The sequence below is a fragment of the Amblyomma americanum genome, chromosome 4, assembly GCF_052857255.1.
Source record: "Amblyomma americanum isolate KBUSLIRL-KWMA chromosome 4, ASM5285725v1, whole genome shotgun sequence".
Classification (NCBI taxonomy): domain Eukaryota; kingdom Metazoa; phylum Arthropoda; class Arachnida; order Ixodida; family Ixodidae; genus Amblyomma; species Amblyomma americanum.
The window spans coordinates 108,705,240-108,727,000 of record NC_135500.1 but is presented as its reverse complement, the minus strand read 5'-3'; the positions used below and the strand labels follow the sequence as shown (position 1 = coordinate 108,727,000).

At 46.2% G+C, this 21,761-nt stretch overlaps 1 protein-coding gene across 14 annotated transcripts in view; it reads left to right on the top strand.

The window, feature by feature from the left end:
• Positions 1-21,511, top strand: part of Dmtn (transmembrane and coiled-coil domain 2 protein Dmtn) — a 55,082-nt gene extending 33,571 nt beyond the window's left edge. For 5 of the 14 annotated variants that reach the window (XM_077661404.1, XM_077661403.1, XM_077661411.1 and 2 more), the window contains 7 exons: positions 3,545-3,875; positions 6,225-6,263; positions 9,331-9,396; positions 14,547-14,615; positions 15,649-15,804; positions 18,864-19,048; positions 19,176-21,511. In XM_077661404.1, coding sequence (XP_077517530.1) covers positions 3,545-3,875; positions 6,225-6,263; positions 9,331-9,396; positions 14,547-14,615; positions 15,649-15,804; positions 18,864-19,048; positions 19,176-19,296 — 967 coding nt within the window. In that variant the 3' untranslated portion in view covers positions 19,297-21,511. The remainder of the gene's footprint in view (positions 1-3,544; positions 3,876-6,224; positions 6,264-9,330; positions 9,397-14,546; positions 14,616-15,648; positions 15,805-18,863; positions 19,049-19,175) is intronic. The other 9 variants (XM_077661407.1, XM_077661406.1, XM_077661402.1 and 6 more) reach the window with 3 other exon arrangements.
• The last annotated feature ends 250 nt before the right edge of the window (positions 21,512-21,761 follow it).

Here is a 21,761-nt window from a genome sequence, read left to right as displayed (position 1 = left end):
CGCGATAATTCAGACTTCACTGAGGGACCGCCATGTACCTCACAGGAACCTATACATTTTCATGACCAATTTCATGACCAAAATTTTGGACTCTGCGGAGTCAAAAAGTTTGATTTTTATAAATAAAATTAATGCCAACAAAAGTGTGGAGATCGCTTCTCATCTGAAAGTTTTTTTCAGCCTAATGTATATAGATGCAAGAAGGCATCGTTGTCACAACCAACCCATTCTCAGCAGCTGTGAAAGGTGCCAGCTTGGATTTAAATGTAGTCAACAGGTGCTGACAGGAGTGAATTGGATGGACTGGCTTGGGTAGGCTTGGTTATCTGGTCTCCACCATAGCCATTTGAGATAAGGCACGCTCTCCGTTGCCATCGAGATGGCCTACAAAGAGCGCGCTGCTGCGCTGGAAATGTGGTGTGGGGCAGCAGATGCAGGAGAAGGGGGAATACATTCGTAAGCGCTCGCGTCTTTCCATGGTTTACCTCTCTCGGTCTTCACGAGTGTCGTTGCCCATGAAAACTGACTGTTCTTGCTTTGCGCTGCGCATGCAATCATTTGCAGCAGACCTGTGGCCACGTCACACTGTCTGGTACCGTGATGTGAGGTGGTGCGAACATGACGAAAGCATGACTGTGGCTCAGATACAGTCTAAAATTATCGCTTGCAAGTGGAACATGGGGAGCAGTGGATTTTGTGATTTTTAAAGCTTGTTTCTCGTAGAAAAGTTGTTTTTTTTAAGCTCACGAATTTTCTGGACTGTTCGATTATTTGGACCATTTTCAGAGTCCCACAGAGCCCTATAAATAGGTCAGCGAATGTAGTTCACATAGACAACTATAGCAATGACCCTGTCACCACTTGAGTGATGAATGCATTAATAAAGAGGACGTGACAGCTTGTTTAGTCCCCTAATGCAGCTGCTTACATAAAACACAGACAACTGCATGCCAGGCTTAAAGCAATTATTTGTTTGCTCTATATGCTACAAAGCAGAGCATCCAACAGTTGTTCAAGCCCTTATGTCGCGAATTGGTAGCGCATCCCCGACTTCCCGAAGGGGAACGCGATCGTGTGCACATTTAAACAAGAGTACAAGAGTACCAGAGAACAAAGAGATCAAACAAAACAAAACGAAGCCATAGTTATAATTTAAAAGAAAAGAGCCAATAAGAAAGGAAAACACCAAGAAAAACACACACTCAACCCGAGTACAACACTACAGAATAAAGGAAAGTGCTCACCAGGGACTGAGCATCCCAGGTGAGGTGGGGATGCCTTGCAGACAGGGCGGACACGGGTGCTTATAGTGCGGGCGCTTATAGTGCGACGCCACGGCGTCGCCACGTCGCTGGCGCTGCGTCGAAGGAAGCGAGGGAAGGGAGCCAGGTGGTATTAGGAGCGGAGAGGAACACAAGGAGACGCCGGTGGTATCTCATCAAGAGCCCGAAGAACTTGGCAGCAGCAGGAAAAACGTAGCCAGGTCCCGTCGACGGCGTCACGAAACGCCAGAGGCTTAAAGCAGGCCACCAAAGGTTCCTTTAGGCAGCACGGACCCTCAATCCATCAGCTGCCACCTCCACACTTGCAAAGAACGCAGGAGGCTTATGTCGGTGATCCAAGGGAGGTCATGGCAGTACGGACCCAACATCCGACGGCTGCACCTCCACGCTTGAATGACCCCATCTCCGCTGCGTTGTCTTCCTTTACACCTCGGTTTTCTGACACCTCAGCTCTCCGCTCCTCATGCTCGTCACGCTCTTTGTAGCCGTCGCCGTCGCCCCGCACACACTCTTCGAACGCGCACAACGCTGGGCTGGCACGCACAGCGCTCTGCTGTCCGACGCACCACTGCAGTGTCACGGTGGTAACGTTGCAGCTACGATGAAAAGCAATGGCCCCAAATTGAATCCTTTTGGCTAATGAGCAAAAAACGTATCTCCTGCCATATTTCATCAGGATGATGACAATTTTTATTACCGCATCATTTTTTCACCGAATGCATCATGCTATCATTAAAAAAAAATGGTTTCCGAAACTGTAGCACTAAGAAGGCTTTTTATCACCCATGGTGTCGTGGATGCAGACGGTGTAATTGCCTCTATAGGCTACACCACTTCATTCCTTTCTGCAACTAGCCGCTGTGGTGACTCAGTTGTTATGGTGCTCGGCTGCAATCCTAGGGACCCTTGTACTGTGCGATGTCAGTGGACGTTGAGGAACCCCATGTGGTCGAATTATCCGGAGCCTTCCACTATGACATCCCTCACAGCCTTTGTTTCTCGCTTGTGTGGTTCCCTCATCAAGCGTGGGCCAACTTGCTCAGATCTTGACTCTTTTAGTAGGTACTCCGGATCAGTAGCCGAGCACCCTAACCACTGAGCCACCGCTGCGGGTATCCCTCCAAAGAACCGAAAAATTTTTTCGACCCAAATTGCTCAAAAATATTAGACCTCAAGGCGGTAGGCGCACGCATGCCGTGCGGTATGGAAAAGTAGCCTAATCGCATGGTAGTACATCACATGGACGATAAATTGCACTACCAAACAGCTGACGCTCGTTACCTCTACGTCTTCCAGATGGTGGCGGCATATTTTTTTCAGCACAAACAGCGCCTGTATTGTAACGTCGAGATCTCTCACTGATAGGCTGAAGCAGTAGAAGCAGATGTGCCGCGCTCAGCTGCACTGCGAAGTGTGCCTGGACCAGGAGTGAAAATGGTCGCATAAGTTGCCATCAAAACATTCTTGTTTGACAACCCTATTTATTGTTGGATGCGCACTGACATTGCACACAGGGCTACAGGGTTGACAGCTCTAAAGTGAAATTTTTTGGAACAAAGCTTCATGGCGTCAAAGTAGCTTCAGTGCCACGATGGTAACGTAGCAGCTGTGATGAAAAGCAATGGCCCCGAATTGAATCCTTTTGGCTAATGAGCAAAAGAAGTATTCTTTGCTGTATTTTATCAGGATGATAATTTTTATTACCGCATCATTTTTTCACTCAATGCATCATGCTATCATTAAAAAAGATGGTTTCTGAAACTGTGGCATTAAGAAGGCTTTTTATCACCCATGGTGTCGTGGATGCAGATGGTGTAATTTCCTCTATAGGCTACACCACTGCATTCCTTTTTACAACTAGCCGCTGTGGCGACTCAGTTGTTATGGTGCTCGGCTGCAATCCTAGGGACCCTTGTACTGTGCGATGTCAGTGGACGTTGGGGAACCCCATGTGGTCGGAATTATCCGGAGCCCTCCACTATGACATCCCTCATAGCCTGAGCTGCTTTGGGGCGTTGAACCCCATAAATTTTAACCTTCTCATTGCAACTAGGAACTGTAACCGCTTCCACTGCTTTGACCAGTTGGTGAGTGCTGAGAGTCCTGTGACGAATCAGAGCTTAGAATGTGGGCCCTGATCATGTTGTTTTCTGTGATGTCCTTGCCTCTGAAATGCTGCAGGTGCTGTGTGCTCCTTTTGCAGTGTCTGACATTTCGTGAATGTTGCTTTCATTTTTTCACTGTCTCCCTTCTGGCTGCAGCAACAAGTATGCATCAGATGAGGACAGCTCGAGCCTGACGTCCGAGTCAAGCCAGCTGGCGTCCCTGTCCCATCATCCTGGGGTGTCTGGCGGGGCAGGGTCGGGGACAGCACCGGCCACAGCCAGCCCTCGCCACCCTCCACTGATCCCGCCCCCAGACCCCCAGTCGCTCCTGGTGGGTGTGGCCAGCCCCTCAGTTGCTCCGCCTCCTCTGTCCTCTACGGTGGGGGGGGCCCTGGTCCAGGAGGCAGAGCTGGAGCCCTTGCTGGCTGAGCTGGCTGAGCGGCGAGAGGAGTGCCAGCGCCTCACGGAGGAGATCGAGGCACTCAAGGTGTGTGTGCACGCCACCCTTATCACTTGTAAAGCTGCATTCTGAGACATATATGGAAAGCATTACTTAAGGAAGAATCATGTAGACAAAAGATGCATGCAGTGCCTGAACACTCTTGCTGTCCCCTTTCATTCACTTGTGCCCTTATTATATTTGCTGCTGTGTTTTTTGTGTGGACTCCTTTGCAAGTGCAGGGTGGTCGGACTCAAGGTGACCTTTGCATGCATTGGGAAAAGCGGGGGAACAAACGAGTGAACCACCTTCACACAATAAGAACTTGATGCTGCCTGCTTATGCCGGGCCATACACGTGGAACATTGCAGGAGCTGCTATTGCATAGATACAGATATGGTGAGGTGTAGCAGGCACTGTACTTACATTATCTGACTGGGGCACTTTTTAACCCAGCTAGTCCAGTTCAAATGACGTTATGGTCTCGGCTGGGCTGGAAATGAGGATCATAATCAATGAGAGCAGGTGTAGCTTTGCAGTACTTCTAATGCATGGCTTATAGTGCCATCTGGTGGTGAGAAACTTAGCTGCGGTACATTTTACATGGCTGCTACACTTTTACTTAAGGTGACACTAGCACTGTTCCATGTACTTACCCCCCCCTACAATAATGCCTCTCAAGGCGCTGTAGGTACCTTGAATAAATAAATAAAATAAATGGCTCACCTTCCGAACACTCGAGGAGTTCCTGATGCTCAGATGACCTCTGCGACTCATCACTTGCTACCACTATGTTTTCAGAGAACTACATTTCTTGTCATTGCATCACCAGATTTGGAAGGAGTATGTTAGCTATTACCTGACATTCACAGCGCTCATGTTTGTGATACTTTGTGTATCTGCTTTCACATCGCCGTTATCCTAGGTAACAATTGAAACCCTTGCGTAGTTGCAGCAGCGAACTTCGGCTATATCGTGAGCTAACTGATACGGTATGAGAAAAAAAATAACTTGTGCAGCTTTTTCAAGGAGTATCCCTGTTCATTTATACAGGTCCTAGAGGACAGCATAGAGGCTTTGGAAGAACATTACTTTTATCAGATGCACTGCAAAAGTTGCTGCTCACTGTTCTGACAACCTTACGTGCCTAGTGGCGTGAAGAAAAAGAGTTCAGTACCCTGAAATCTTTTCCAGTGACTAAAGAATGTGCAGCATGGTTACTATTATCAGTCGGAGAAGTGCTGCGTATGATTCTGCTGTAGTTGTGCATTTTGTTTGTGTCGCTAGGCTTTTTATACAAAAGTATAAGATTGGTGACAATGAGGCTTTGTGTCTCGGGACAGTTAAATCATGGCTGTAAAGGAACCTCTGGATATCTCCAGCCTTTATACTATAGACCCGACTGGCTGCTTATTAGTTCATGCAGATCGGATGTGGTAAGCAGCAGGTTAAATGCTGCAGAGGAAACCACAGGCCACACTCCTTCATGGTGGGTCATCACGGAATAACTTTTCACAGCATGACTAAGTAGATGGGTGGCAGGACACAACAGCCACCTTTCTTTTGCTTTTCTTCTGCTGCTGGTTTAGATCTTGTGGAAAAAGGTTGCAGTTTTTGTTCGTCGCTAAAACCAACTCTTGCACAGTTCGTGTTCTTGCAGTACAGTCATTGCGGTGCTAGGATCTGTGTAGCAGTAGCTTATCAAAGCCAGTCTCTGGTTGTTGAACCAGTAACGCAGGAGACTGTTCCCAACCATCCATTTTTAACGCTTTTGCTGCCAAGGAGCACCGGCAGTTTAAGTGACAGCCTCAGGCCTTCTGATGGTACAAAACAGTGCAGTATGTGTCGTTGCAGATGTGTTTATTTCTCAGGGAGAAAGCTTTAGTGTTCCACCTGTGAGAGGAACGTTCTGCATTTGTCTTGATCAGGCAAAGGTGGGAAGCACTCCTGTTGACCGCAAAGGTGTCATTCTATTTTGGGCCATGTGTTTTGCCTTCACTTTGCTTTCCTCCTTGTTTGAGCATTCACTTGCAAGAATAGTGCATTGCTAAACGTCCTCTGTGTAATAGGTCAGTTTTTCGGTTTACGAATGAATTAAGTGACAAAAGGGAAAGATGCCGTGCTTGTTGTGTGCAGTGCAGCTCACACGACGTAAGGAAATGGTAACAGAGGCGTGGTGGCGGCGTGCCATTTTGAAGTCCTTATCTTGCACTATCTCTGTTTCTCTTAACACTCTGCCGATTTTTAAAGGGCTTTTACCGTTTGCTCAGGCATCTGCGCTTGTTGTGATATGCTCTGCTGCTTCTTCTGCCAAAGCATCCTTTTCTTCTCTTCTTCTCCTCCTCTATTCCCATTCCCTCTCTCTCTCTGTCCAACTGTCCCTGTCTCCCGCTGCAGGTGTTCATTTTCGGCTCCTCTTGCAAGCTGGAAACTGCGGTATATATCTGTCTGGGCTAATTCCTCTTTCGTGTTTGCCCCTTTCTCCTCTCTATTTCTGTGTTCTTGCCTTCTGTTTTATGCAGGAGCATTATGTGCCCTTCTCTTTTTTTCTTTTTTGCAACCTCTGGGCACTTTATTTTTGTTTTGTCTTGCCTTTTACAGTGATAGCTGTTAAGTGACCATTCCTGGGTTTCGTGTCAGTGTAGAAGTAGTAGTAGTAGCAGTAGTCGGTGCAACTGGCAGGTGCATTGCCATGGGAACCACTGCAAGGGTGTTTACCCTAGAAGGAAGAGGTTGTGAGGAGAGTGAAGGAATGCATAACTGGTGGGTGGTTACCACGGGAGCCATCTGGAGGGTGAGAATGTAGGAAGGAAGAGGGTATGGCGGAAGTGTAGAAATGTGTAAACGGTGGGGGAGGGGCTGCCACCACCCGAGAGTACTTACCCTAGAAGGAGGATCTGATGGTTACCATAGAAGGCACAGGGTATGGTGAGAGCATAGGAAGGTGCAACATTAGGGTGGTTACTATGAGAACCGTCCGGAAGATTGTTATTATGGAAGGAGGAGGGTGCAGAGAGAGTGCAGGAATCCCCAACCGAAGGATGGTTACCATGGAAAGAGGGCATATGGCGAGAGCATAAAAATGTGCAGCCAGAGGGTAGATAGCATGGGAACCACCAGTAGGGTGGTTACCGTTGTGGGAGGAGGGTAAGGCCAGAACATTAGAAGGTGCAACTGGAGGGTGGGTTGCCATGGGAACCACCTGGAGTGTGTGTGGCAAGTGTGAGGAATGAGCAACCGGAAGGTGCCTCCAAACCATCCAAAGAGGGGTTACCATGGAAGGGGGAAAGGGAGGATGGCGAGAGGGGAGGAAAATAGCACAGTTCACCTGCGGCGGCTGCTGCAGCGCTGCTTGAGGAGAGGGTCAGCGATAGTGGCGCTGCGCATCTAGAGCTGTGGACTCTTCAGTCTGCCGATCCATGTTTGAGAAAGCCACTAGCCTCCAGTATGCCAAGTATGTGTGGAAAACTAAAAAGAGTGCTCTATAACTGTGCAAAGTCGCTCTCATGTTCTTACTTCAATACATCATCAAGTATAAAACATTAATAGCTGTCACTGAATCTTTTGCTACGCAGTGGTAACCATCGCATGAGTTTTTTTTTTTTTACTTTTTTGGGGGGAGGGGGGGTTTGAATATTAGTTTCAAACTTGAGTCAAATAATGGTCATTCAGTAGCTTTGTGTTCGTCACCATTCAGCCCATTGTTGCTGCCAGTTGATGTTTTCCGATTCTGTTTTGATTCAAGCTGAAGTTTCATGGTTCACATGCTTTTTTATTATCAGTGTGAAGTAACAGAGTAGTAGGGTTCTTAGCTAGGGAAGGCATTTGGCACTGAAGCATGAAAAGTAAAACTTTGGGTAACTAAGCAAATAAATAGATAAGTAGCCTCTGGACGTAAGCGGCAATGTGGACACCAGCTATGTTAAGTCGCATCTTTGTTTTGTTTGCACAGGGCAAAGGAGAGCATTTTAAGAAGGTGCTGAGCACAGCATACATTAAGGCAAGCTTCTCTGTCTAAAGCTGTACCAGTGACACCTCTATTTGAAGATGGTCTAATTTAGGAATAACTGTCTGCATATATGAAGGCTTTTTTATAACCAGCATTACTGTGTGCTATTTGAGACAGAAGCCCAGATTGTAGTTGTGCACGCCTGGTCAGTTGCATCTGACTACGAGGTTTACTTTCAGACGTCAGAGGAGACTGATTTTGCTTTGCAAAAACAAGTTGCATTAGAACCTTGATAATACGAAAACAGTTGATGCGAATTTCGCGGTGATACGAATGTGTAAAATTCCCGGCCGGAGTGCATTGTGCACCATGTGTGGAATTCCGTATGTTCCGAACTCTCTCCCATGTCACTATGGATGATAAGAACATGCAAGCCGCGACTGCACTCTCAAGCACTAAGTACTGCCCGCACATTGCCAAAGTTGCAATTGCTAATCGTGCAGTACGCACCGCGAGCAGTGAGCGACGGTGCGCAGCCTGCGCATCGCGGGCGTCGTGATTGCCAGTCGCGCTGTACGCACCACAAGTAGCAAGCTGTGGCCGCATGGCCGTGAATACCTGAATGCCGTCAGCCATAAACCGATCCGCATGAGTGCTTTCTGTGCTTCCGCATATGAATTTTGTTCATTTGGGTGATACAAAATTTCGGATGATGCAAATTTTTTTGCAACCTTGTGAGATTCGTATCGCAGAGATTCCATTATAGAAGGTAACTCAGGTTCAGTTGGCTTACCACAGAGGCTGTGCTCTTGGAGGCTGAACATTGCTTGAGCAGGCAGCTGATTTGAATTTACGAAACAGGGGGTCTAAATTTGAGCCGTTTTTGAAATGCAGAGAAAGTATTGGAGGCTAACCAAAAAATCGAGCTTTGTTTCAGTCAGTCAGAAGTGTTTGCCGTCATTTAATGCAAATGTAGTGTAGTGACCGGTACAGTTGTCTTTCAGAACGTCAGTATGCATCATCCGGTATGTGCCATCTTTTTGGATGTACTGTGGGCATCAAATGCTTTGCTTTCTAATCCCTAACCTTCCTAATTTACACAGCGAAGCCTTCAAGACCTGGCTGTGAACTTATTTGATGTATACCTCCTGGGGAGATTTTTTTTATTTTCTTTAAATGCATGTTTGTGTAGTCTTATCCTTTGTATCATTTGTGTTATTTCAAAGTTTGTAACTTGGTTCTTGCAAGAAACCTATGTTAAAATGTCTGTCTATGTACACTAAGTTTCCTTTTTTTTTCTTGCCCATACTCTGCTGCTGTCATTTTTCAGTTTTCCAGTAGGTAGGGGGTGCACTCTTTTGTCAAGCCAATCATTTGTCGAGCCAATCATGGGCCTTTTGGGTGCACCCTTAACATCACACATGATGTTGAAATAAATTTATCGGTGTTTGTACTGGATGCCAAAATAAAGAAAAGTAGCAATTGTTGAGCAGAGCGCTGGAAAGCCCCCTGACTTTCTTTTTTTTCATCTCTCTCTATGCTGTCGCCCTGCAGAACCAGCTGCACCACGAGTGTTCCTATTTCAGCCAAGCCTTGCAAGAAGAGCGCTACAGGTACGAGGTGAGTGTGCTTTTTTTTCTTTGTTCTTTGCTCCGCTGACTGCCCAGGGTGCTTCTCATTGTGAAGTGTCGCCCAGAAGGTGTCTCTTGGTGTAGAGCAGTCACCTTCTGTGATGCTTTTGCTCTTGTGGGATGAGTGTGTCTGTACACCACTTCAGTTCAGTTGGCATCTGACTTCAGCCGCACCTCACTCAGAGCATCCCCCTGTAGTCAAGAATGGCATTTAAGTGCTTCTCCAGAAATGTCTTACGGATTGCAATAACAGTAAAAGTACCTTTTAAAAAGGCTTTGAGGTTTAATTGAAGCTATCGTATGTCAATTTGTTATAACATTCTAGTGATAAAGAGGCTATGTTAGGTTAAAACGGAGGTTTCTGGATAGAAAATGCCAAAAGGTTGCATACAAGCATCGCCACTTAGTCATTTTCATCACCAAACTGCAGTGATGGCAGTCCTTTTTACTATACATGCGTCATCAGTGCTAGACTGCGCCACCATTAAGTAAAGGGGAAAGTTGGGTGAGTTGGTGAACGTTCATATTACTGTTTATAGTACTTGCCTGCGTTGTCCTGTCCATCCTTCTGCTCTGTTCGCACCATTTTTCATCATGTATGCTGACATTCAGTTCGAGCTAATAATCATGTCTGTAAAAGTATGGACTAGTTCACGAATGCCGGGAGTTTCGAGTCTAGTGGTGAGGGAAAATGTTTCATTTCCAGCTGCTAATTTCTCTGCACTGATTTGGTCTTTTGCTGCCGAGAGAATGCCAGCAGAGCCACGAAAAGCAGCACAGTGGAATTTTACTAAAAACGAAAGTAGTATAGATTTGTCATCAGCATCTATTTAAATGTGAGGTGCCAGGTTGCGGGCATTTCTGGGAAAAACAAAGCCGCTGAAGTCACTGAGTCAGTTTACGTTGAAATGCAGTGGCATTTATGACCTGACTGCATGGCTCATAGCGTGGTGAGCAAAGCCAAGATACATGGGGCTAAATGTGCCCTGGCTGTTGAAGGATGTGCTTTAGGTTGTTTACTGTAGAGCAGTTACGGTAGTGTTCCACAGCCCGCACTTTGTGTTCAGGTACTGCGAGGGAATTTATGGGGGTGGGAATAATGTCCTGATCACGTTGTAGCCAAAAGGTGCCACTGTTCCCTAATTTTTGTGTGCTGTTTTCACCTGCCTGGAGTGTGTCTCTTGCATTTCGGATGAAGTTGCTGCTGACTCGTTGAGTCTTGCTTCTCGGAACTTTATGGAAATTCAGTTCGCTTTGACCCAGTCTCATAGGCACATGCGCTGTCGTGTTTTGTTCGTTTGTTGCAAAAGAGCCAGCCTCCAAAATGTAGCACGCGCAGTGTCACTGCTCACTCCCACTCCTGTGAAACAGTCGCTTTTGGATGCCACGGGTCAAGATTCTTCAGTTAGAATTATCATCTTTGTTTTTCTGTGTCTGAAAACACCATCACACTTCCATTTGACCGACAGCAGTTCATCTAACCTGAAGTAGTGTGCGCTAGGGTAAGCTGAAACTTTGCAACATGCTTGAACTATTGTACAGAATTATTGTCAAGGAAAAAGAACAGTGGCTCATAAATGGCAAGAGGTTTTATACCCTGTCACACGGCCAATTTCAATAGCCATCGAGTCGAGAGCCTTCGAAATTCTCAACCGCCATCGAACTCGAAGGAGTTGTGTCGCTACTACACAGCAAATCTCAATGGCCATTGAAATGGTTCTCGTGTCTCACACCAAGTTAGTGTGGTGCCACAATTGCTACTTTCGATTTTGCGCATATAATAAAAATATTGTATGAATCTATACTAAATGCTGAAATACTTATTTAGAGTCGCAGGAGGTAATCAGTTGTTATTAAAGGCCAGTTCCATTGTCTTGAAAGACACTGCCTTTTTTAGGATTTGCTGTCGTGGTTTTGTAGCGTTCTGGCAACACTGATATTACCGCTGGTGTTTCTGTCTTCTGCGATGGAGAGTATGAAATTAATGCGCTTTAAACCAGACTGATAGAACTTTAAAATTATTGTACAGACTGCTTGCATTAAATTTAGGAGAATTATGTTTGTTCATGCTTTTGTACCGTGAATGTATCATGTACGAAAGTGTGCTTGGCACCGCTCGAAGCAATGCTAGCAACCTCGGGCAGAGCTCGAAGACCCTCGAAATCTCGATGGAGTTCCGCACTGCTCTTTTGACTTGATAGACTATTGACTCAATGGCCATTGAAACTGCTCGTGTAGCAGCACTTGGTTGCCTTTGAGACGATTAACTATACGATAAACGATAAACAAGCTCTGCGCATTTTCCTGATTGGCCAGAGGTGTGCAAGATTCTCGGAGGTGTTAGATCTTGGGGCTTATTTGTCATAGTCCTCGCATGCAAACTGTGTTAGCCAGCAGCAGCAGGTGGTGCGGGGAGTGATAATACCCAACTCCCAATCGTCTGTAGACAGTACATGCTATGGCCATTGCTCTTCCATGATTTCGCTGTACTGTTGCGATGCTACATGATAAGGAGTAAAACCACTGTGCAAGTGGCATATGCACTGTTTTTTCAAATATTTTATGATCTTCAGACTGCTGCACCGCATCATCTGCTGCCTGTACACTCATTATCACTGCATTTGAAGCTTCACTGTGAAGCTTAAGGTGGATGCGGCTTTCAAATCGTGAAAAATGGCGAGAAAAAAAAGATTTTTCTTTTTTAATCATTGTGTCCACTCGTATGCCCCAATTTTCTGTGCTGTCTCGAAGTTCCATTCCTGGAATCCCCCGGGCAGTACTCTAAACAAATTGTTTTGGGAACTACGGGGCCACTACATATCGAGGAAATACTAGAAATATTGGCGTTCTCCGTTCCAGTTTTCTGACTAGATGCTCACCCTGTGCAGCAGATTCTTCAGGTCTGTTTTGTCTATTTTGACCCCATTTGTATTGTGGCACTCACAGAACTCTGCTCTGTGGGACGACATTCTTGCTTTTTACATTTTGATGGATTGTAGAATTTTGGCATGACACCGTGTTTGCAGTTTTGGTTTTGCTATGGTAACTGCTTTGTGAAAAATGAAAACATAAAAATTTGTCACGAAAAACATAAATCCAACATTGTCATCACATAGAGCATGCATTCAGAAATGCAATGAACATTAAGCCAGTCTTTTATCACATTTTGTCTAATTTTCCGGCATTTCACAAGGTGTACAGTATTTTGCGTTTTTATGGTGAAGACTCAAAAATTTCCCCGCCTCAACCGCTGGCTCATTTGCGATAAACTGCACACAGAGCTTGCGTATTATGGTAACTTTTATATCGTAGCAAGTTTGACAACGGTACTTACGTAGTTGAGCCGTGCATGATGTGAAAACGCAATTGTCTACATAGAGATCGGCGAACCAAAACCCACAAGCAACGTTTTTTCGCTGAAGGGCGGCAATGGCGCCATCTGTTTTTGGCAGTGGAAAGAGTCACGACAAGGCTGCCGAGGCAAGCGTTGCAAGAAACGCTGGCCCTTTGAATATGTATGCCGTTCCGGCCGTTTCGTCTGTTTCAACTCAAGTTGTGCGGGCTGGGCAACATTATTTTTCTTTCTTTTTCTCTGCCCACACTAATATATGACCCTATGCATTTCAACTCAACCACTTGCAACATTTTCGGCTAATTGAGTGGTAAAAAATTATCAGAACTAATTTAACGAGGCTTTACCTTTCAAAGAATATTGTTTGCAACGCTCGCCTCGGCGGCCTTGTCGTGACGCTTTCCACTGCCGAAAACAGATGGCGCCACTGCCACCCTTCAGCGAGAAAACGTCGTTTGCGAGTCTTGGTTCACCGATCCCTACATAGACGATTACGTTTTCGCATCATGCACGGCTCAACTAAGTAAGTACCATTGCCAAGCTTGCTACGATACAAAAGTTACCACAATACACAAGCTCTGTGTGCAGTTTCACCGCAAGTGAGCCAGAGGTTAAGGCGGGGAAATTTTTGAGTCTTCATGATAAAAACGCACAGTACTGTAGAAAAGAAAAAGTGTGTGTAAAGAAAACTGCTCCAGATATAATGCTGAAAATTTTTGCATTTAAATTTGAAAGCATTACTGATATGCTGAAAAAGTTTTATAAAAGCCCATCAGAATATAAGATAGTTGGTGTTGAACACCATGTCCCCCCTTAACATTGCTCCGAGAGACCTGGACCATGCACTTTTCGCCATGCATTGCTGATGCGTGCAGTTTGGTCACCAGCCGAAGGCAGCCGATCTCTTCGCTGTCTTTACTCTGTCATACTCGGCGATCTTGGATTGTGCTGTCCGGCATTGGGAAACTTGCCCCTTTTTTTGTGATAAAAGCTTCTGAGTTCCACAGCACGCAATTTGCACAGTGCCACCTTGCGCAATGCAAGGGCTAGAGGCATTGTCGGCAGCATTGCATGCATAGTGGGTGAGCACCATGCCTCCGAGTCAGTTGAATGGAAAGTACGAAAGCAATGCCTAGTGGGTCCTGTCTGTGGTAATTGCAGAATATATCTTTAGAAGCTCCATCTTTCACGATGGTGCATGGTGCTGAACACTGCCTAACCTCACTCAGCATCAGTATTCCTTGAGGACACTAGTGTAAGAGACAAACTAATCTGCCAATAGCATCAGAGATTCTTGGCTTTCTAGTTCATGGGTTCATATTTCGTAGGTAGCAGTAGAATAGAAGCAAGTGTGTGAAGCTGCCACATGTAGAAACGTTCTAGTTCAGGGGTTTTCAATATTTTTAGCCTCGGTGAACCCCAATGGCTTTGAAAAGTTGATGAGGAATGCTACGAGTCTTGGCATCCACTCCTTCCTGCCTGACATGCATGAAGAGCATAGAGATGACGGTGCCTGAAAAAATGACGAAATTCATTTAACAATGCATGGTTGTAAAGTAAGACGGCCTGCTACTAGCAATCACAGTGTGGTCAGTTCCAAAATAAAGTGGGTAAGGGAATAAGAGGGGTTGAGCATGCACAGGTTTAGGTGCTTGGAACCCAGCAAGTTCACCCAAGGAGCCCAATTTGAGGACCCCTGTTCTAGTCAGTATGCATACCAAGGTTGAGGCAGGCCCTTATGCATGCCTTTTGTTGTGCTCTCTGTTGTCATGCTGCGGTGCTGCCAGATGGCCGCCTTGGCTCCAGCTACATGCTGGCACAGTGAACAAGCACCGGGCAGACACGCAGTCGCAGAGGTGGGCTTTGCTTTGGCTCTCGGCCGCTGCAACACGGCAGAGCATTTTTAACGGTGTTTTATTCGAGTCATGTGCCCTGGTGTGATAGCAAAGGGTTCCTGACTACCTAATTATAATATGTAGCAGCCTGGGGCTGTCAATTTCTTGGAAAAAAAACAAAAAAACTTCTTGTCACTTGGTAACCTTGCAATGTGGTCAGTGTCAGCTGTTGTTCAAGAAGGCAGCAATTAGCTTCTAACTGCCATTGAGCTGACCTTTAGTTTTCTGTGCTCCTTCCAAGGATCCCACTCCATCCATCAATAGTGGTGTGATGCCATGTCCATGCCTTGTTAAAGTCACACCAAGGATATAATCAAGCAGGTCTGTATCAATACGGAACAAATTTGTTATGTCATCGAAAATGAAGCTTTTAAAAGCTAGAGGAAACCAAAAAAAAAAACGAAATGCGCACCTGCATCACAAGTAAACTACATGCATTTACACTGAATTTTTATGCAGATTGCAGAGGCTATGCTGCACCGCCATTTGCTCAGAAATGGTGGCAACCAGTTCTCTACATGGACATTACGGGTTTTAGTCGACTGGCGGGAAAATTTTTAAGACCGATTTTCCCGCCTGCAAATGAGTTTAGTGCTGGCAGACAAACTCAAAAGACTTGAAAAGGAGCCAGGGGATAAATTTCTACATAGAATGATAATTTGATAAACTCGTCGTTTAGTCCTCCAAGGTAACAGAATGCAGACATGTTTAACGAAGTCTTGCAATGCATCGGACAGATTAATGTCAACTAAGGTCTGTAAACATGCCATTTGAACGTTGCACACTGCTGTTCAGTTCAGTGAGAGTTGGAAACCTGAACCATTGACTACAGTTGCAGTTTAAACTGATCGTGTGTACAGGTACAACATCATTTTACCGTGGTTGAAGCAGATTGATATGATGCCTTAGCGGCGGCAGTTGAGTTAACCTATGTAGCATTGGCATTGATGGATGGTCACTGAACCTCCCTGGTGTGTGTGTGGTGGTGGTGCAGCGCCTGGAGGAGCAGATGAACGACCTGATTGAGCTGCACCAGAACGAGATGGAGAACCTCAAGCAGGGCATGGCGGACATGGAGGAGAAGGTGCAGTACCAGAGCGAGGAGCGCCTGCGCGACGTCCAGGAGCTGCTCGAGAGCTGCCAGACACGGGTGAGGGAACTTGTCTGTGCTGGTGTTAAGAAAAGATCTGAATAATTTGCTTACGGTATGCACCATTGTATCTGCACCTCACCTTTGCTGTTCAGAATAGAGTCGACTCTTGGTAATTCAGACTTGAAGGGGACTGAAAGTTTGGTCAAGTTATGCATAATTCAAATAAAGGGAAGTGGTTTTTTTTTTATACACTTGACATTGACAGGACCAAACCATCACTTTGAATAAAGCAGCTGGACAAATTAAGAAAGTTCCATTGTGTCTCGCCTTGTGGAGTCTGTTGCCAGGCACGCATAGAAGTCTGTTGCCAGGCAACGCTGCTAGCCCTTCTGTCGGCTCCTTTATTAGCCTGATCTGACCTACCAAACAAGCGAGTAGATGGGCATTGGGAAAGAACACTAATTTCAGCTTGGCCGTTCCTTGCTTGTGGAACGAAAATGAAGTAAAGCAACACCCTACACTCCATTTGATCAAGTGACACTGTAAAGTTTTGATACCAATAAAAGCCAATTGGTGTTAGCACGGCTACACAATTATATATACCATTTTTCAGTCACCACCACAGAGAGCACATTGCATGTGGGAGTGGGCACTCTGTAGCCCCCACCATACAAGGTGACAGTGGAGCGAGCAGAGCCACTGCACACTTATGATCCCATGTTGTTTTCATTGCATACTAGTTTTGATATGTTTGGATATAAACAAAAGACACAGAAAGGCCATGAAGCCAGCCTGCACAACTGTGTCACATACAGCACTGAGTCCTGTGCCTTGCGGCAGGCTTTCGCCTTCATGTCTATGGTATGCATGCTTGCCTCCCCACAGCAGTGGAATGGCATCAGCCCACCATGACAAAATATATATGCCCACCAGTAAGGTGATATTTGGGATGGTGCTCCATGTTCCGCACTTGGTCATCAGCCACCATGAGAGAGCGTAAGAGGGACGATAGCCACTGTCCCGCTCCATACCCTTGGAGCACGTCCTCTGGTGGCGCATTGTCTGTTGCATCGATCCCCCATCCTCTCTTAATCTCATCAGAGGTGACCAAGTGGCATTGGCGTTAGCGCCATACCATCACTCAGTGCTCAGATTTCTTGCAAGAAAGGCAGGGAGGGATAATGAGGAAGATGAGTCTCTGGGGAAGGTGGAATGAGGGTACGTTAGTGCGTACTATCTTGCCGGGTGGGAGGCACACGGTGCTGCATGTTCTAACTACTACACAAGGTCAGGGAGTTATACCACGGTGCCAGTTGCATCGAGCCCACTTATACCGGTTCCACACGTAACACTCTCGCTTAGAATGAACGACCCGCCGTGGTTGTTAAGGCACTTGCTGAATGAGCTGGAGTAGCTGGGTTTGAACCCGACCACGGCGGCCGCATTTTGCCTCCATCGAAATGCAAAAGGTGCCCATGTGCTGTGAGATGTCAGTGCATGTTAAAGATTCCCAGGTGGTCGAAATCATTTGGGAGGCCTCAAATAGGGCACCTCTTTCTTCCTTTCTTCTCTCACTCCTGCCTTCCTCCCTTTTCTTACAGGGCAGTTCGGGTGTCCACCTAAATAAGTGAGATGGTTACTGTGTGTTTTCCTTTCCTCACAAATCCAATCTTTTTTTAGTGTGAACGAAGATGAGGGGGTGGTCATGATGATCATTAGGGCTATGGCACTGAGTCTCAGGTAGAACAAACATATGTGAATGTAGTCTCAGCTACAGCAAGTATGCATGAACCACAGACTTTCACGTGGTGACATGCTGTACAGCCATGGTCTTCTTCAGGGACGTACATGAGGATCAAAATTCGACGGCTTTTGTTTTTCTCGCGGAAATTGTGAAAATGGTGTTGGTTTACGTATTCAAAGACGAAGACAAAAGAAATCCACCAGGTAGCATAACAGCATGGTTATCACGTACATCAAAATCATGCTAGGCTTGCTTGCTCATGGAATGACCTCATGGCTGGCCTCCATACACAGGACCATCCTCATGAGGGCCCGCCCTTGTGAGGATGCCCATCTCTGCCTATCGTGCGGTGCATCTTCCAGCCGTCCTTCGGTTCGCTATGCTGGGGTGATCCTGTTTGCTGTGCACAACAGCCGTCCTGTCGCAGAAGAAATATATGGCTGAGAGTGGCCTTTTAAAGACATTTCTACAATTGTCTTCCGCTCGTTGATAGGCACCCTAGCCATTGTTGGCATTGGAATGGAAAGAGGAGCTTCCCGTTTGTTGCTGAAGCAAAACAGTAGCTTGTCTTCGTCCAGAATAAAAAAAAAATTGTCGTCTAAGAAAACTGATGGCCACAAGTATCTCAATCAGTCACTGCAAGCAAAAGCAGAAATGATGATGTCAAAAAGCACCTTCCTTTATAACTGCATAAGGCTCATTGCCAAACCCTACGATGATTAAGTGTTACCCCATTCAGGTGCAGACATAATGTTCCACATTTGCAGAAAGATGCGCGCAGCAAGGGGTGCAGGCAGAATGCCCAACGGGTGAACCCTCTCCACTTATTTGCTGAAAGCGGCCACCGTGTGTCGCCACAAGGAGGGTTTGAGGCTATTTGCCACGCGCTTCTGCGTTCTTGGTCATATTGCTCATGATAGTACAATTATTAAAGCTTAATTAATTAAAAGGGGGCTGCTGCTGGCACAGGGCAGGGTTAAATTGGAGGGATATCGGAGAGGTCTTTGCCCTGCAGTGGGCCTAGTTAGGCTGATGATGACCTCTGGCACATGCTAGGCCTAAACATATGCTTTAGGGTGACAGGCACAATGCACGCTGCTTGCATTGCTTTCTGGGTGAGACAGATATGGGCAATGTCACCAGTCATGTTGCCAAACTTCACCAGGTCACTGCTGACTCCCACATATTGCTTAATATATGCACCAAGGAGCGCTGCAGTCTTCTGTGTTTTCCACTGACGGTGAATGCTGGCACACAGGGACTGAACGGCACGTGACAGTCATAAATGGTCTCAACTGTAGTGCTGGTGGCACCCATGCAAATGACGTGGAAGAGGGTGTGCTATTGGGTGCTCTGCTGTCACGCATTGCAGATCAGCCGCATGGAGCACCAGCAACACCAGCAGCTGCAGCAGCTGGTGAGCCTGGACGCCCTGGACAATTCGCAGGCGCGCGCCCTTGGCCTCAAGCTGGTCAACGTCCTCCTCATGCTGCTCCAGCTGGCCCTCCTCCTTGTCTCCACCTTGGCCAACATCACCATGCCCTTCCTACAATCCAGGTGATGGCCTTTCACACCTCCCTCACTGTCTCAATTTTTTTCTTCACTTCCACAAGTGTACTGTTATTTGCTGCTAGAAGTTCCGTTTCTTTAGTGGAACTGCTGTCTCTCTGGTGCCTGATTACAGGTTACGAATCATCACTACGGCTCTTCTGATCCTGGCCATCGTCACCGCAGCCAAGCAGTGGCAGGAACTGTCCACCTGGTTTCGACTACAGCTAAACGAAGCACTCGAACGATGGAAATGAGCGGACAAGCGCATTGCCACCACGAATTGCGGAGAAGCAAGGCGCCTCGCGCCACTTGAGTACGCACCAGCTTCCGCACGATGGCCGCTGCGTGCCACAAGCTCTGGCCGGCTGGCTCAAAATGACCACATTTGCCAGCTCAGTCACGCAAGGTCGATCTGCAGTGTAAACGCATGGTCACGTTTGCCATCAAGCGGAAACGGCCCACGTGCCGAGACTTGCCCAAACTAAGAGAGCAGGAGAGAGCGGGGGAGACATGTGAAGCCCATCGGACAAACGGTCTTCAGCGCCGAGCCCTGTCTTTTCGACTCTCTGGGAGTGTGTTGTGCACAGTTCTCATTACTTCGGACTGTTTTCTTCTTCCTCCTACCTTCCTCCTCTTCTACCTGTTGCAATTCTCTCTCGTCTTTCGAAGTGTGCGCTATTCCAGGATCAACTCGCATGACATCTGTTTGGAATGTAGGTGCAATGCGCAGCACCACCTCTGCTGGTTCTTTCTCCGCGCACACTTCCAACATGACAGCCTACAGCCAAAGCTGGGTTTGTGCCTTACGAGTCACTGTTATAGAGAGAGGCACTTGTTTGTTGTTGCTTGCAATTCTGCATCCCTGAGACAGTTTTGTTCAGTATTAAGTGAAAAAGTTTCATCTCCAGAGGTTGTTTTGTTTTTTCTTTCAGGTAGACAGAAAAAACTGTACTAGTTGGAAGTTTTCATTTTTTTTTTTTTTCAGCCATGAGCTTTCTTTCAACGTGGCAAAAGGCAGTAGATGTGATTTGAATGCGGATTTACGTCGCTAGTGCCTTTTGTTGCCTTCACTCGACTTGTGCTGGCAGAGTTGAGCATCTTCGGTACCCAGTGTGCCATCACCGTTTGCAGTCAGCTGAGCAAACCGTGATTCAGGCAGAGCTGTGGCATCAGAGAAACACTGCTTTGCAGCTGTCGCATTCGTTACATTCCAAAGCATATCATGCGAGTAGATTCCTAGTAGTTGCTTTGCCTTGCGCATCCGGCTTCCCGAACTTTGCCAGGCAAAGCAGGAGTTTGAGGGGAGGGTTACGGGGCACAGCAGCTTTTAAGGTGGCGAGCGTGCATTGCATGTAGGCGAGTGTTGCGCCTGTGCGAGCATGCGTGTGTGTGTGTGTGTCGAGTCATTCTTTTTAATATTCTGTGATAAGCGAGCAAAGGGATCCTTGCCGTCGCAGAGTGGACATCGTGGGAGTGACACGACGTCTGCCCCGACGACGTTTGAGGAGCAAATGTGCCCCGACACAAACTGCCTGTTGTTCATTTCGTCGGGACGATTCATTGAGCAGTTCTTCCATGTCGCTGCTGCTTTTTTCAGTTCATCTTCCGAATAGGCCTGGGAAGCGTTTCACAATAATGCTCGGCCTGTTATGTGCTTTATAGGGCATCATGTTATAGTGATGACTGTGTTGCTTTCGCAATCACGTTGTTTGTTCTTTATCTTGTGCTCAGCCTTCATATGGCAAGGCTCATGTAGATGAATGAATTTATGCATTCCACATCAGACTGGTGATTGTATTGTGCAGGTTGGTGTCTGTGGCAACTTTTATTTCAGTTTACACTCTTGAAAAAAAAAAAGGAAATTCTTTTTTTCTGCATGACATGAGGCAGAACATAGTCGTTTTATTCTTTTAGTGATAAAGTATAAAAGTTTTCTTTTTAGGGCTGATGGCTACAACACCTTTTATTTTGTGTTTTGTGTGTGAACAAAACATAGCACCAGTTTGTTGCAGTTAGGAGTGTCACGCCTTGCATAGTAAAGCAGGCCATCAGCGTCATATAAAATGGATGCTGGAAGCAGTAGAGGGTTGTGCATTTTTAAGCTGGGGGATGTTAGCTACTTCGCATTACACAGGCATGACTATATTGGCTTTCCTGAAGAAACCAAAGTTCCTTGCACTTGTCAGCAAAAAAAAAAAACTATGATTGCACCAACGAACACTTTTTAAGGATATCACATTGATACTGTTACGTTGATGCAGCTAGACTGTCTATTGTGTCTTAGATTTGGTGTTTAAACAGTGCGTTGTGACCGAATGGAAATGATATTATTGGCTAAAGTGTTTGTCACTTCCTGTTGTATTTCATGCACATATAATTTGTGACGTCTAAATCATATTATTGGCTCCATGGTAAGAGCAAGTTGGTATTTCAGTTACTGTTTTAAAGTTAATAAAAAGTGAAAATTTGCTTTCGTTTTGTTTCCTTATATAAGCTTCAGTACAAGTCCAGTGAGCTTTGTTACCTCAAGTACTGTATCCAGACTGCTTAGGTAGTTGTAGAAATTTGTGGCGAAGACTAGACGCCATCCAGGTAAAAAAAGTTTTCCACTTGAGGCCTGCAAGGCCCAAGTAGCATGACCTCGAACTCTGAAGCTGACTGGCAGAATGCACTGTTTTCTTGATCTTTAGGTCCATCGATGAGAAATATGTAATAGAGA